The 15232-nt window shown below is 30.3% G+C and overlaps 1 protein-coding gene across 1 annotated transcript in view; it reads left to right on the top strand.

Moving 5' to 3' along the window:
- The window catches only part of LOC107454853 (large neutral amino acids transporter small subunit 2), a 79615-nt gene that overhangs the window by 47064 nt on the left and 17319 nt on the right, over window positions 1-15232 (top strand). Inside the window, exon 3 of the mRNA XM_087156216.1 lies at window positions 14615-14708. Within this exon, the coding sequence (XP_087012342.1) occupies window positions 14615-14708 (94 nt within the window). The remainder of the gene's footprint in view (window positions 1-14614; window positions 14709-15232) is intronic.

Here is a 15232-nt window from a genome sequence, read left to right as displayed (position 1 = left end):
AAAATATCGTCTGCAGTATTTCATTAGAAATTTTGAATTAAATATTTGAAGTCACTTATTTTCAAAATTACGATTGAGTCCCAGCTCCTTAAGATCCGATCACTGGATTAAAAATTATTCTATTGATTCCGTTTTTTTTTTTTTTTTGTGCCCTATACTTGTGAGTAGGACTGGGCAATATTAGAAATTATATATCGTAATGCATCGTCAGTTTTGCATCGCGATATTTTTTTTTTTTTGAATTGCATTTACTTGTAAGGCACAGAAAGTCAGATTTCTATCAAAACTTCATACTCAGATTGATTTAAATCAATTTATAAATTTGAAGATATATATGTTTTGCTTAAGAAAGATATTAAATAAATTGACTACAATGTACAAATCTTACTTAAAATATTTATTGAAATGTTTGTTTAGAAATTCATAATACGCGTAAAACAAAGTGTTAAAAACTTTTTTTAAAGCGTTTTTTACAAATTAATATTTTCTTGTACTATTATGCATAAATAATTACATAATTATTAAGTTCGATCGTAATGTTCAATTTCTAAATGAAACGTTAAAAATTATTTGTATGTTTAAAACAAAGTGCTAAATAAATTTTAGGAAAAAAAAAACGCTTTTAAAACACTATTTTTTATTATTATCATTTCAGTTATTATAGTTCTATTATAGTTCATTTACGTCACATTAGAGCTGCACAATGGGCTATTGGCGACGGTTTGGGAAACATCCCTGAGAATGATCCGAAGACATGACATCACAATTTTGATCCTCTTCAAATGGGATGGCACCCCCGTTTCGGTAGCTCGACGACCTGCACGCGAAGTCGAGCACTTTACGGTAGAACAGTTTAACGAGAACCAATACCGCACACCTTCGGTCCCTACGCAGACTGATCCAAGTGGTCACTCACCCGCACACTGACCGCAGTCATTGATGCTTGACTTCGGTGATCTGCAGGGAACCGTGTCTTAACGATCAGTCCACTGCGGCACCTTATCATTTCAGATAAATAATTAGATTAAATTAAATAATGACCGAATTATGAACAAAAAACAAAGTAAGATTTAATTTCTTAAAAATAAAAAAATTTTGATATTCGATAATATATTCAGCTAATTAACTAATGATATGAAAAGAATATTTTTAAAAAAAAATTATTATACTCTCTAATAAAACGAAGTGCTAAATGATTTTAAAAAATGAATAAAATACGCAAACCTTTCAAATTTTTCTGTATAAACAAAGTTGATTGACTTATGTCCAAATCCAAATGACAAAAATAAATTTTGTTTTAACTTTATTTCTAAAAATAAAAACAACAAGACTTATAAATTTAAAATCAGTAATAAAAACTCATTAAATTATTAGAAGTTTCATCCAAAAAGTTTTTAATAAATTAAAAGAAAGTAAAAAAATAACCAAACAAATTCAATTCTTTATAGGCGCCTACATTAGATTACCGATAATTTTCACATTTAAAAATAAAACGAAGTTTTTTTAAAAGAAGAAACTCTTCTTTATGTATTCTTTTCAATAATAGATTGCCTTCTGAACAAGGTAACATCGGCGATCACGAAGTTAGTCCCACTGAAAATAATCTAAAAGAAAAGTCGCGACAAAGAAAAAAAAAGCTAATAAGAGGTGCGAAAAGGAACATGCGATATAACGATATGTGTTCTCAAAACTCTGATTCTGATTCTACAGCTCACCAATCAAGGCCATTTCAACATAACGAAACGAACATCGTCTTCCACAGCGCGAGTCAACATCGGAACGTAAAAGAAGAGTCTTATATCGCTATATCGTTATCTTATATCCTTGTGTGTCTTATATCGCTATATCGTTTTGCGCTCGCCTTGAATGAAAGTCGCTGTATCGTCTTGCCGACATATGCGTTAAATCTATATGTCTCGATACATCGATTTATAGCCCAGTCCTACTTGTGAGACATGCAGAAGCAAAACTTTGTAAGCAATACTGCCTAAAATTTTTTCTTACGATGGCAATTTGGAAGAAGAAAGAAAAAACTCAATTTCGGAGTGAATAAAACACCCGAATAGATTCAGAAACATTTATAATTAAATCTTAAAAGCATTTTATTCGTTTTGTGCATAATTTTTCAAACAAAGCACTTAATTGCCTCATAAAAAAAAATCTTCGTTTGTTTAATTAGATATTTTTCTTAAGCAGAATAAACATGAAGTTTACGGTTTACTTAGAAATGACTCAACTAATGAAAAGGAACTGGCCATTCAACCTAAAGTTTCAATGTGGAAAAAAAAATGTTGTTAAGTTTCCTATTGTATTCCAACTTCCTTTTTTCTAGTAAAAACCATTTAACACAACATTCAAGGTCATGAACTAAAGACTTTCTTTTAATGTGGGAATCTCTGCACACACTTCCGTTTTGAGTTTTGATAATTGAGAGAATCATCAGGCTTTCGGCGTCATCAACTTTTATGCCCAGGTGAGCGCCATATTGAGTCGCGTGCAGCTGTTGAATTTAATGAGCTTGGTTTTATAACGGTTTGTGTTTGTATTGCCCGTATTTTGAATACAGCTGTTCTTTTAGAACTAGTGAAGATGTGCGATTCTTTGTTTTTATGATTTGACGTTAAATTTTGTATGCAAATTCTATTTTATTTGTACAATACTGCCTATTTAATGCACAAATTTCGTTTATAATGTGTTTTCTTAATGTCAAAAGCCAAGTTTTAGTTTTACATTTTTGTTAGAAGGAAATTTCTTTTCGAAAATTGAAAAAATAAAATGAACATTTTTATAAGTACATGTTTATAATGGTCTGAGAAAACTGAAACTTTTTTTTTTTAGATTTTGTTATATTACACATTTTGAAGAAAATCATAAAATAATTTATAATTCGCGTTTTATGTTATGAGTAACGAATTTGTCTGTCTAACTATTATTCTGGGCTAATGGGTTCTAAAAGCTTTTAAAAGAATAGAATTCTCAAATTTTTCATTGTTTATTAATTGTACAATTTAAAGGGACAATATACGTTGAAAATCGTTACAATGAATCTTGTTTTTATTTTGATGCCAGAAACTTTATTTCTTTTTACGTCAAATCAGGGTTGGCAGGTTTTTGACATGTGACAGTTTTTGACAGTTTAAACCATGGTTTAAACCGTCACGTCAAAAACCTCACTGTCAAAAATGTCGAAAATGTCAAAAACCTATATTCATATGTGAAATTTAATTAATACATAAAATTTATATATTTTTTAAACGATAGTGTTTCTAAATATGTTCTAGAAAAAATAAATTTAAAGTTTTGAAGAAACACTTATATTTTGAATAGTAACCGAAATCTTGTACTTTTGAAAACTCGCATCTTTTGTAATATTATGTATTCATTTTCATGTGTTATTGAAAATCTGCAGTGATATTATTAAGAAATTTATTTATAACCAAATTTAGTGTATAGTATAGATTATACTAAAAATTAGACATTTTTAAAGATAAACATTAGCAGTTTTGTACATTAGACATCTTCTTTTAAAGAAAAATCTTTTTAATATTCTTTTAAATCTTCTTAATAATCTTTTTAACATAAGACAATACAAATTTAAGTGCTTTCTGTTAAATACACAGAGCAGTTAGTGTCGATTTACAGTATATTCAGCCTATTCATTTACTATGCTGAAAATTTAGTTTATCCAAATACTTGTGAATTTCATTTTACTGAATACGATATAGTTTTGTTGAATATCTAAATATTCAGCTGTTGAATAATTACTTCTTGCTTTCAAGATATGCATTATTTGTATTCTTAATACAAGTGGAGAAAAAAAAATTTAGAGATAAAAAATTTTTTAAAATGATAAGTGTAATAATTATAAATAAATATAATAAACAATATGAATTATATTTATCATTATTCATAAATATAACTACTTTTAAATTCAAATTAACATACTGGATAATGAAGATATTCAGTATAACATCAAAAAATTTTTTTTATACCCTTGTATCTTGTATCAAGTTTGTATTTATACGACATAACTTGTAGTAGTTGTAGTTGTTAATTTACGTCGCACTAGAGCTGCACAATGGGCTATTGGCGACGGTCTGGGAAACATCCCGGAGGATGATCCGAAGACATGCCATCACAATTTTGATCCTCTGCGGAAGGGATGGCACCCCCGCTTCGGTAGCCCGACGACCTGCGCGCGAAGTCGAGCACTTTACGGTAGCACAGTTTTAGCGAGGACCAATACCGCACACCCTCGGTCCCTACGCAGACTGATCCAAGTGGTCACCCACCCGCACACTGACCGTAACCAGTGATGCTTGACTTCGGTGATCTGCTGGGAACCGTGTCTTAACGATCAGTCCACTGCGGGACGACATAACTTGTAAGTTCCTTATAAATATTAGTTATATGTTCGTTATATGTCAAAAATGCATAGTAATAAACTTTTAATTTTCTTAAGTATCAAAAAGAAAAAAAAAATTTTTAAATATAAATATTTAAACAATTTTTGTGCAAAATTTTTCTGCACATGCATTTGAATATAAATTTCGAAGATTTTAAATCTGTTATTTCACCTTAATTTTAATTGAAAAATATTTTAAAGCCTGCTGATTACCTATAGTATAATTAAATTTCAATATAATGCATGGCAACTGTTGGTAGTTTTGAAGTTTATATATTTTCTTGGCAAACTTCAGTTTTTGACATTTTTGACGGGTTTTTGACGGTTTAAACCAGTATTATACCCTTGTCATGTCAAAAACCACTTTTTGACGTCAAAAACCCAACCCTGCGTCAAATGCACATACATAAACCTTAAGGTACCAAGTTTAAAAAAAATATTTGGAGATTATAGTTAAAACAATAGTTAAACAACACTTCGCATTACAATTGTTTACAATTGATTTCAACTTCTTAAATGTTTGATTTTAAACAATCAGGAATAAATATTACATGAAATTTTGAGTATTGTAGTAGTCTTCATTGCAAAACTTGCTTTGTTGCGTTCGTTATTTTTGTTTACTTATGTAAACAAATATTTTAAATGCATTTCATAAAATAATCGTTCTTAGACCTTACTTGTGACTGATATTTTAAAATAGAATTGTAAAACAATTAGCATTTTTAATTACCTGACATTAAAAAGTGTCTTAAACTATAAAATACATTATTAAAAATGCTTCTTGCGTTACAATTTATTTTTCAATTCTTTGCCACAATGATTTTAAATGCGAATCTTGTAAATTTTCTGTATTTTTTAAGAAGATTTTTTAAGAATTCTCTGTATTTTTTTTTAATGTATTGCAAGTACGCAGCAAACATGACAAAAAAATTAGATCTTTAGCACCAAAAACAATGAAGTTCATTTTCAGGGTCAATTGTCCACTTTACGTTGAATTAAGGATGCATGTCATGAGAGGCCATAATGTCAAAGTTGAAAGGGTATCGCCAAAAAAAAAAAAAAAAGGAATTTATTAGCAATTTCTTTTGGCTGAAACATTTTTATGAAATGGCATAGTTAGTTTTTTCGTCTATGTGCATAAAAGGATATCGAATTAACAAAGTGCCTCTGAGGTATAGCGGTTTTATCTTATGAAACCATTAATTGCTAGAACCCCACACTTGGGACCATTTGCGGGCTCTTTACAGTTTTTTATAGTTAAAATTGACACAAAATATCCTAATGTGAAATCGGACCAAGTACAAATGATTATATCGTAAAAACGGACTCTTCATAAAATATTTTATCTTAATATCAATATTTTTTCTTTTTGAAAATGGACTGTTTGAAAAATACTTCGTTTTGCGTCTCGTAATTTTAAAACTACAGCTTCCTGAAAGAACTCCCCTTTCCACACAAAAACAGGACTTAATTTTCACTTATACACGAAAAAAGGACCTTGATTCTTTGGTCTTTTTAATTCAGAAAATGAGAATATTTACACTAAATCAAAACAAGTCTTTTCACACAAAGTTTGGACACACCAAACTGTAAAAAATTCTGAATTAAATCACCGCAAAAAGTATTGGCACCTTGAGTGCTGCTACTTTTCACCATAAAATCCATTTTTACCGTAAAATTTTACGGAACAAAAAATCCGATATCTCTTAATTTTTACCGTAACATTTACTGAAAAGCACGGAATCATTGTGATTAAGTAAATATTACTGTAAAAATAACGGTATAAAATTTAACGATAAAAATGTATTTTAAGGATGAAGTGCTAATACTTTTTACTGTAATTTGATCCGGAATTTTTAACACTCCACGTATTTTTTGATTTTTTAGAAAATCACAAAAATTATACTCTTTTTTTTCTTCAAAAATTTACTAAATTATAAGTAGATTTTTCTCTATTTCACAAAAAAGAACCTTTCATTAAAAGTCGGGATTAACACCTGATTCTTATAGATATTATAATTTATAGATAAAAAGCAAATTCATTTTTCTAAAGAAAAGGAGAATTTGATATCTAAACAAGGTGCAAAAATATTGAAATGTTCGTTCATATTTCTTACTTAACATATTAACATCGTATTATAATATTCTGTTTACAGTTGCTTCAAATTAAAATAAGTTAGATACACTCATAAATTTTCAAAGTATCAATTTTCATTGCGTAATTTGAGGTATTTAACCTGTGGTGTATCTGAATCTAATAAATAGTAAACGTGCATTGTATTACTAATAAAGAATTCAAAGATTATCATCATCGTATAATTTATAGGCTTAATTGATATTTGCGGCACGTATTTAATTCATAATGGTATTTATTTATTCAGTTTAAATAGATAATATACATGAAAAATAAAACTGGCATTAGTTGTGCGCTCTGTAAAGAAAAGACCTTCAGTTTTTACTTTTGATTATTGATTTGATAGTCTAATTGCTAAAAGGATTTACAAGATTAGTAAGATTGGTTTTAGGATTTTTGGGATCTTGTAATAAATAAAGGTTTCAGAACTTTAGACAAAAAATTTAACACTTTCAATTTATTTTTTTCTTAATTTTGTTAAATTATTCGACTAAGTAAAATCCAAATTACAAGATTAAATTAATTTAAATAACAAAATTGTCCAAAGTAATGTTAATGAATGTTTAAAAAAATATTAAGTGCAAAATAAAAAATGATTTTAAGCAATTACCTTATTTTTTTATATAAGGAAATGTAATTGCATTTTGGAATGTTTAAAATTCTTTTTATATTATTAGCATTTTTTCTTTAAAGCAACTCTACAACTATTGAGCACTTTATAGACGCACTTTAAGATGCTTTGTAAAATCTTAATTATCAGGATATACTATACAGTAAGGGCGCCGGTAGAATAATATGAAAGGAGGTGCAACCCACTAATAAACTAACCCCTTCCCCCCCCCCAAAAAAAATAGAAATATTCTGTTATTACATTTTGTTTTGTTATTACATATGCTTTCATCTGTTAATTTTTTTCAAAATACATTTCTTCATTGTTACCAAGATATTTTAAAAAAAGTGCGAATTTTTTGTACTTGCAAATTTTGCCACGAGAAACTGTATTGATGGCAAAGCTACTGACTCTGAAACACAAATAACTACAAATAGTTTTGTATACTAACGTGTTTGTGCACGCTAAACATTGGTATTTATTGTGTTGATGAAGTTTTACAGTTGTGAGAAGTCAGTTTGCGTTATACACCTTTTTTAAACTAAATAACTAATAGAAAATATAATATTATTTATATTTTATGAAAAGAAATTTAAAAATATAGCTATATATCGAATGTGCCTTCTAAAAACGCAAAAGAATTTTTCAGGAGGTCAATCTTTATTCCTTATTTGGGCTCCATTATATCATCGTTGAAAGACCGTTTTTCTTCTACACAAAGAAAAGCATTTTCACTCTTACAGCTTCACCCGAATAATATGAACAAACTGGACAAAGCGTCATATCTTAAAATTTTAGAAGATATATATACTTGTATAAAGATCTGCCATCCCTGAATTTCATCGCTAAAGCTACAACGTGGTACGAAATGTGGAGGAATAGAGAAAATTCTTATGAATCCCTTGAATACATCGATTTAGTTATTGAGGCCACACCGTTTTATCCAGCTGTAGCAGAGGTAATCAAAATTGGCCTAACTCTTCCAGCCACTACGTGCACTATTGAACGCACTTTTAGTACAATGCGACGCATCAAAACATGGAATCGGTCTACAATGTCTCACGAGAGATTGAGTAGTCTGTGCATGCTCAGTGTGCATAAGAAAAGAATCAAAGATGACTCAGAATTCATTGAAAAAGTTATAAACAGATTTGGACAGCAAACAAGACGATTACAATTCTTGTTTGATTAGACAATTTCTTAATTGTCATGTATCAATAATTACTTAATTATTTGTTTTCGAATAAAAATATTTTTAATTAAAAAAGTTTATAACAAAATTGTTTTTCTGTACCTCTTTAATTGTTTGGGAAAAAAAAAACAGGGGGGTGCAAGTGCACCCCCCTGCCGGCGCCCTTGCTATACAGCTGTATTATTTTTACGCGTTTGAAACCAGTTTGCACTTGTTTATGTTCGCGTATCAGTTGGTTAACATTGTAATGTAATGCGTTAAAAATAAATACAAATATATAAAAAATCCCCTGAATAAAAACCCATTTCATGTATGTTTAAATATAAAATATTGCGTATAAACTCGTGTAATTATTAAAAAAACTACAGTGCGTCTAATAATTTGGTTGAATTATTATAATACCTGATATAATAAATATTCTCTAATATATCGTCTAACTTATCCAATCGTCCAATTTAACCAATTGATACACAAACGGCAAACTGATTTCAGTCGCGTCAAAACATTAAAGCTGTATAGTATAACCTGATAATTAAGATTTTACATAGAGATCTTATAGTGAGTCTAATAATTTATCCAGGGACCTTAAACATTACATGCAATGCACTATTAAAATATAAAAAATATGTTTAGACTAACACAGAAAGTCTTGACACAGGTTTTTATCACAGATATATTGACGTGACGGCTGAAACCGTCAAAAACTGCTCATCTGTGCTTAGAAAAAAGTTTCAACACTTAATATCAGGATAATTGTTTTTTTTTTTCTTTCCTATTTCTAAAAATCACATTTTAAAATAATGACAATTTCATTCGATATTTCTCTCTTAATTACTTAATTGACTACTTAAGTTCCTACACAATAATTTTGCTTACTGGTGTAATTATACTTTTTGATGTGAACCTTAGATTATGCGTTAGTTTAAAAACACTTAGTTTAACTAACTTTCAAGGGTAAACAAATTCAAATTGGAAATAGTTTGCAAACATATGAATACTCTCGTTGCCGGATAGTAAATTCTTGAATGAACTGACCTTGGTCAGTAGTAGTTAATTATAGGTCTTGCAGCTGTATTTGAGATGGGCTGAATAATATGTCACAAAAATGACAAATTAATATTATGTCTGATAGTAAGTTCCGATATTTACTTCCGTGTCCACAACACAGGAAACTAATAGATGTAGGTCAAAAGGTCTAAGATAACAGTTTATACTATATTTATTTCTTTGGAAGTTCAAATTAAGAAGTTACATAGTTGCCGAAGTTTAAGAATTTCAAGGAATTATTTTTTTGTTTGTCAAATACATTTTTGCAAAATGTATGTTTCAATATTTTATTTTTGTTTTTATAAATGTAATTTAAAATTATTTGAACCAGTATTACTTGCAAACTATTTAATATTGCAGAATTTATTGTAGCCTAATAGAATTTTGAACCCAACCCAGAAGATAAGGGAACTCCTGGATCAAGTATTGGGAGACACTTGTTTTCGTGGAGAATTTTCTGATGGAACTAACGCGCATTTGCGTTACATGGAGAGGAAATCCACTGAAACCTCCCGCGGTTAGCCTGCTGGCAAGGGGACTCTAACCCATAATCCATCAACCACTGAGAATATTTTACGTGAGCACTGTGGTCTGTGCGAGCCGGGAGCGGAATTCGAATCAACCAGCCATCGCCGGGATTCGAACCGGTGCAACTCATTGGGAGGCGTGAGCTTTATCCCCATGGCTTAGATACCATTATTGTAAAAATTAGGCTTAATCTAATATGGGAATAATATAGCAGAATTGAATGTGTTTATTTGCTAGGCAATCTTCATAAATCTGTAAAATATTCTGTATAACAATCTATGTATTAAGTTTTTAAGCATTCAAATTATTTTGCTATAGATTTTTGGTAAGTGTAGCTACACAGAAATTAGTATTTAAAAAATTATCACTGTGTAATTCCTTTTTAGTGCGCCAGATATAGCTAAATTGCTATGTCCTTTTTGCCTCTTATTTCAGAGTAATTGAAAATTGTGCAGCTTAATTAATGCACAGTTTTAAAATTACTTTTAAGTAAAAATCGAACATTTTAATATTATCTCACGGTTTTGTCCATTCTGCTGTGCCTTGTTCCCATAGCTCCCTGAATGATCGATTTGTAGCTATTTTATTATATTCATTATACAGTCCCTGGCCATATTCTTAGACCCACTCTAAGATTCTATGTAAAATTATAATTATCATTGTTTTTACTCGCATGACACCGGTTGTTTACGCTTCTGTGTGAATTGGTTAACATTGTAATGCAATACGTTAAAAATAAATACAAATGGGAAGTATATAGGAATATAAAAACCCATTACATGTATGTTTAAATATAAAAGTATCGCTTATAAACTCGTGCAAATCATGTCATTATTAAAAAACTACAGTACGTCTAATAATTTGATCTCATTATTATAATATACTTATATAATGCTTGATATTATAATTATTCTGTATTTATACAATATATTTATCGTATCGTCAAATTTATATTATATATCGTCTCATTTAATCCATTGATACACTAACGTAATCAAGTGCAAACCGGTTTCAGTCACATGAAAACAATAAAGCTGTATAGTATGACCCGATAATTGAGATTTTACATAGAATCTAATAGTGCGTCTATTAATTTGGCCACGGATTGTATTTGCTGCATTCTAAGAAAATAAAGCACCTTGAGTGCCTTTTTACCGGAATTTGAACCGGAATTTGTTACAGAGTTGTGAAATCGGAGGAGCCACGAGTCGCAAAGGTTTCTCCTCACTGCTTTATCTATAAAAATTCTTATCGTTGACTTTTTTTAACACTTTAGGATCAGATTTAAAGTGGTCTATTCATAACACAGATTTTCCGAGAAATAAATCTTTGTTTCGATGCATTTCCGAAATGCTAAGAAGAGGAGAAAGAATGATTCATTTTTATAGAATTTCAATAAATCCTTTAAACATTCTTAGATTGTTGTAGTCTTGCTTGCATTAATGTAAACAATAATGATAGGTTATCTTCTATTTTTGACACCGAGAAGACTATTATATACACTTTTTTTGCCAGATTATCATAATTCATTAGTTTTGAAGCTTTTTTTATTTCTTTGAATTCTGCTATATGCAATGTTTCTATAAATAGGCAGTTTGGTATCGCTATTCTAAAATTGAAAAAAATTATTAGGTAAAAAAAATAGTTTGTAAAAAAATTTATGTGATTGAGAATGCTCTTAAAGTTTGTTTTAAAAATAAATTTTTTATGATTATAATTTTTATAATTTTCGTGATGATGAGTTTTGTTAATTTTAATAAATAAATACATTTTCTTTATATTTTAAGTAAAATAGTTTCTTTATATTTTAAATAGAATAGTTAGTATAAAATAGTTCAAAAAAATTTGCTTTTTATGTGTAATTGAAATTACATTATTAATGCGCATAAAAATTAAAATAACTTTGCTATCACGTGATCCAAGCCGGCGAGTATACCGTTCGAAGGAATGGAATGAAATTTTGTGCCAGAAAAAGGAATCGATTTTCTAATTTTTAATAAAAATCGATTTTTCGACTCTCACGGCTACGACTAGAGCGATTAAATGTCGAAATGCGCACTGTAAGAAAATCACATTGAAAAGGTACTTTTCCTCGAAAAATTTATTTTTACGTAATAAAAATCTATTATTATACCATAATTTTTAAATTAATAATTTTCGTAAAATCACTGAATCAATCTCATAAAATAAATATTGCAGTAATAATTACGGTATAATATTTTTATGAAAAAAATGGATTTTTCAGTATAATGGATTTTACGGATGATGCACCCAAAGTGTCGTCACATTGTTCCGCAATATTTTAAAGTGGATTTTTTGCAGTGTGTGTTTTCAACGAACAGTAAAAACTTTTGAGTTGAAACAATACTTTATCAGGTTTAGTGGCAACGCTAGACAGAGATAAAGAGAGAAAGCGTAGAAATCGCCTTCATGTTCGTTCCTACTGTCGAAAATTTACATCATACTTCAACTGAACCTAGCGTCGCTGTTTAAAATGCTAAAAGTTCTACTCTAGTTTAAGTTTCTTTGCATTTGGGTGGGAAAAGTTAGTCATACGTTGGCATATTCACCCCGTGATGTTAAAAGTTTTAATTTGTCTCTTGAGTATTAAAGTTTGGTGAGAGTTGTTTGATTTATTTGCGAATCGATACTGTACTCTTAGAATTTTCATTTTAAAATTTCGGTAAAATAACAGGTAGCAATCTGTTCATCCTATTAACCGTTAAATGTACGATAAAGATCATTTTTTTAGCTTTACGGTTTTAAAGCCGTTTACAAGTAGTATGGTTAAAAAGCCTAGAATGCAAAACCGTGGAATGGGGCTTAATTAGTTTATCTGGTTCTGAGAAATACAATACTTTTTTGTGTTAAGTCACCTTATGGTGTTGCCGTCTATGCGTGAATGAGAGTATCGTATTTTATTAGTCCAGGGTCACAAATAGGGGGCTGCCAGACACTGAAAACTCTTCATGCGTTGAAGGGGCTGGATGAAATGTTGTGATGTCAACGCTGAGACTCGAACCCCCGTTCTGGCGGTCATGAGACTGACAAATTAGCCCTCTCGGCCATAATAGGTACCCAGCTGCAAGGAAATAAGTTGCTATATAAGGTGGGCTTAGATGGTGTGATAAAATTCTGGTTGTTTAACCGTCTTAGGTGAAATCAGTTATTAAACGGTTTTTCTCACAGTTAGCAGTTTAAACACCTTCTTATTTATGGTTATTTGACTATTTTGCTTGAACATGGTAAAATAACAACTAAAAATTTATTATTTAACAAGTTTTTCGTAGAAAATTCCAACAATGTGCACTATACCTTTCGCAAGTGCCGGATTATCCATTAGGCCAGACTAGGCCATGGCCTGGGGCCCCCAATCATTTGGGGCTCCCTTAAAATGGATTTTTTGAAAATAAATTTTAAAAAATTGAGAAAAATAATGATTTTTTTTATAAAAAACCAGTTTCAAATATGCACTCTATAACAAAAAAATCGACGCACCAAGAAGGATATGCCCGATTGAAACGAAAATTGGTGGATAGGAAGACAATGTACAGAATAGTAAATGATTAAAATTTCAGAACAATTTAATTATTTATTGTAGAGTTACAGTAACAAGTTCAATGAGATGTTGACCCGGCTCTAGCCTAGATACAAGCTGCCACACGGCGTGGCATAGACCGATAAAGCTCCCAAATGGTCTTTTGCGGTATTTCCTGCCAAATTCGATCCAATTGTCGAACGAGGTCATCAACATTCGGTGCCAGATGCAATCGCCTTCCCATCATATCCCAGATATGCTCGATGGGAGAGAGATCTGGTGATCTGGCAGGCCAAGGAAGAGTTTGACAAACTTGCAGACAGTTCATAGCAACACGTGCCGTATGTGGTCTGGCATTGTCCTGCTGAAAAACCAGCCCAGGGCGCTTCAAAAGGAACGGTAGCAAAACAGGTCTTAGGATGTTGTCGACGTACCGCTGTGCAGTAAGTGTACCTCTAATGACGACCAAAGGGATCCGGCTGTCAAAGGAAATGGCACCCCAGACCATAATGCCTTGTTGAGGGCCGGTGTGGCGTGCAATAGTGAAGTCAGGATCCCCCCTCTGCCCTGTGCATCTCCAAACACGTCTTCGATGATCGTCAGGACACAGTTGGAAGCGGGATTCGTCGCTAAAGACTATACGTCCCCAGTCGGCATCATTCCAGCCATATCTGTTCAAAACATTCATGCATACGAAATTTCAAAGCAATCGGATGATTGCTTCTTGGTGCGTCGATTTTTTTGTTATAGAGTGTATATTAATAAAATACGATAATTTTTTTGTATAATATTAATCATATTTATTTATTACTTAAAAAAATTTAATTTATTATTATTTTAAATATGCTTTCTTAAATGAAAAGGTATATGAATACCTTTATATTTGAATAAATAAAAAATGTACGAGAAAAGAAATTTAATCTAAGGATTTCGAATGGTCTAGGGCCCCGCGTACGCTCTGCCTTTCGCATTCATGATTTTCGTTTAAACTTTGAAATTGTTTAATGTTGCACATAATGTCAAAATAAGAAATAAGTGGAAAATCTTATGTTTTTCACAATTTGTTCCTTCTTTATCATAATTTAATATTACTTTTAACCTTATACCATATTTTCTTTTTTTAAATAAGAAATAACTTTATTTGTAATTTTTTCTTACAGGTAATACTCAGCACTTTAATTTTGAAGGATCGGAAGGAGATATTACGAAAATTGCTTTATCTTTCTATTCTGGTTTATTTGCGTATAATGGATGGTAAGTAAATCACCTTCTCATTTATTTACAAAATTCACTATAATTCCAGGTAATTAAAAAATTTTATTAAAATTTTTAATACACACGGAGTATATATATATATATATCACTAGTAGTTCAGAGGAACAGAGCGAACTAGATTATATTTGTTAGGAGATGGGATTTTTTCCTTTTTCTTCTTCTCATTATAAGATATTTAATTTAGAGAAGAACATAATGTTGTTTTTTATTTCTTTATCCATTAATTAATTGTAAAGAATAAAGTAGCTCATTTTGAAGTACTGCTCAATATGCAAGAAAAGAAGTCGAATTTTTTATTATGAAGTTATAGTTTACGTTTGAGAAAAAGTAGCTCATTTTGAAGTACTGCTCAATATGCAAGAAAAGAAGTCGAATTTTTTATTATGAAGTTATAGTTTACGTTTGAGAAAAAGTAGCTCATTTTGAAGTACTGCTCAATATGCAAGAAAAGAAGTCGAATTTTTTATTATGAAGTTATAGTTTACGTTTGAGAAAAAGTAGCT

The sequence above is a fragment of the Parasteatoda tepidariorum genome, chromosome 12 (assembly GCF_982258835.1).
Source record: "Parasteatoda tepidariorum strain Cologne lab strain chromosome 12, Ptep-v5.0, whole genome shotgun sequence".
NCBI classification, from domain to species: Eukaryota; Metazoa; Arthropoda; class Arachnida; order Araneae; family Theridiidae; genus Parasteatoda; species Parasteatoda tepidariorum.
Note: the sequence above shows the minus strand (reverse complement) of the source record. Positions and strands in the feature narration are given on the sequence as shown.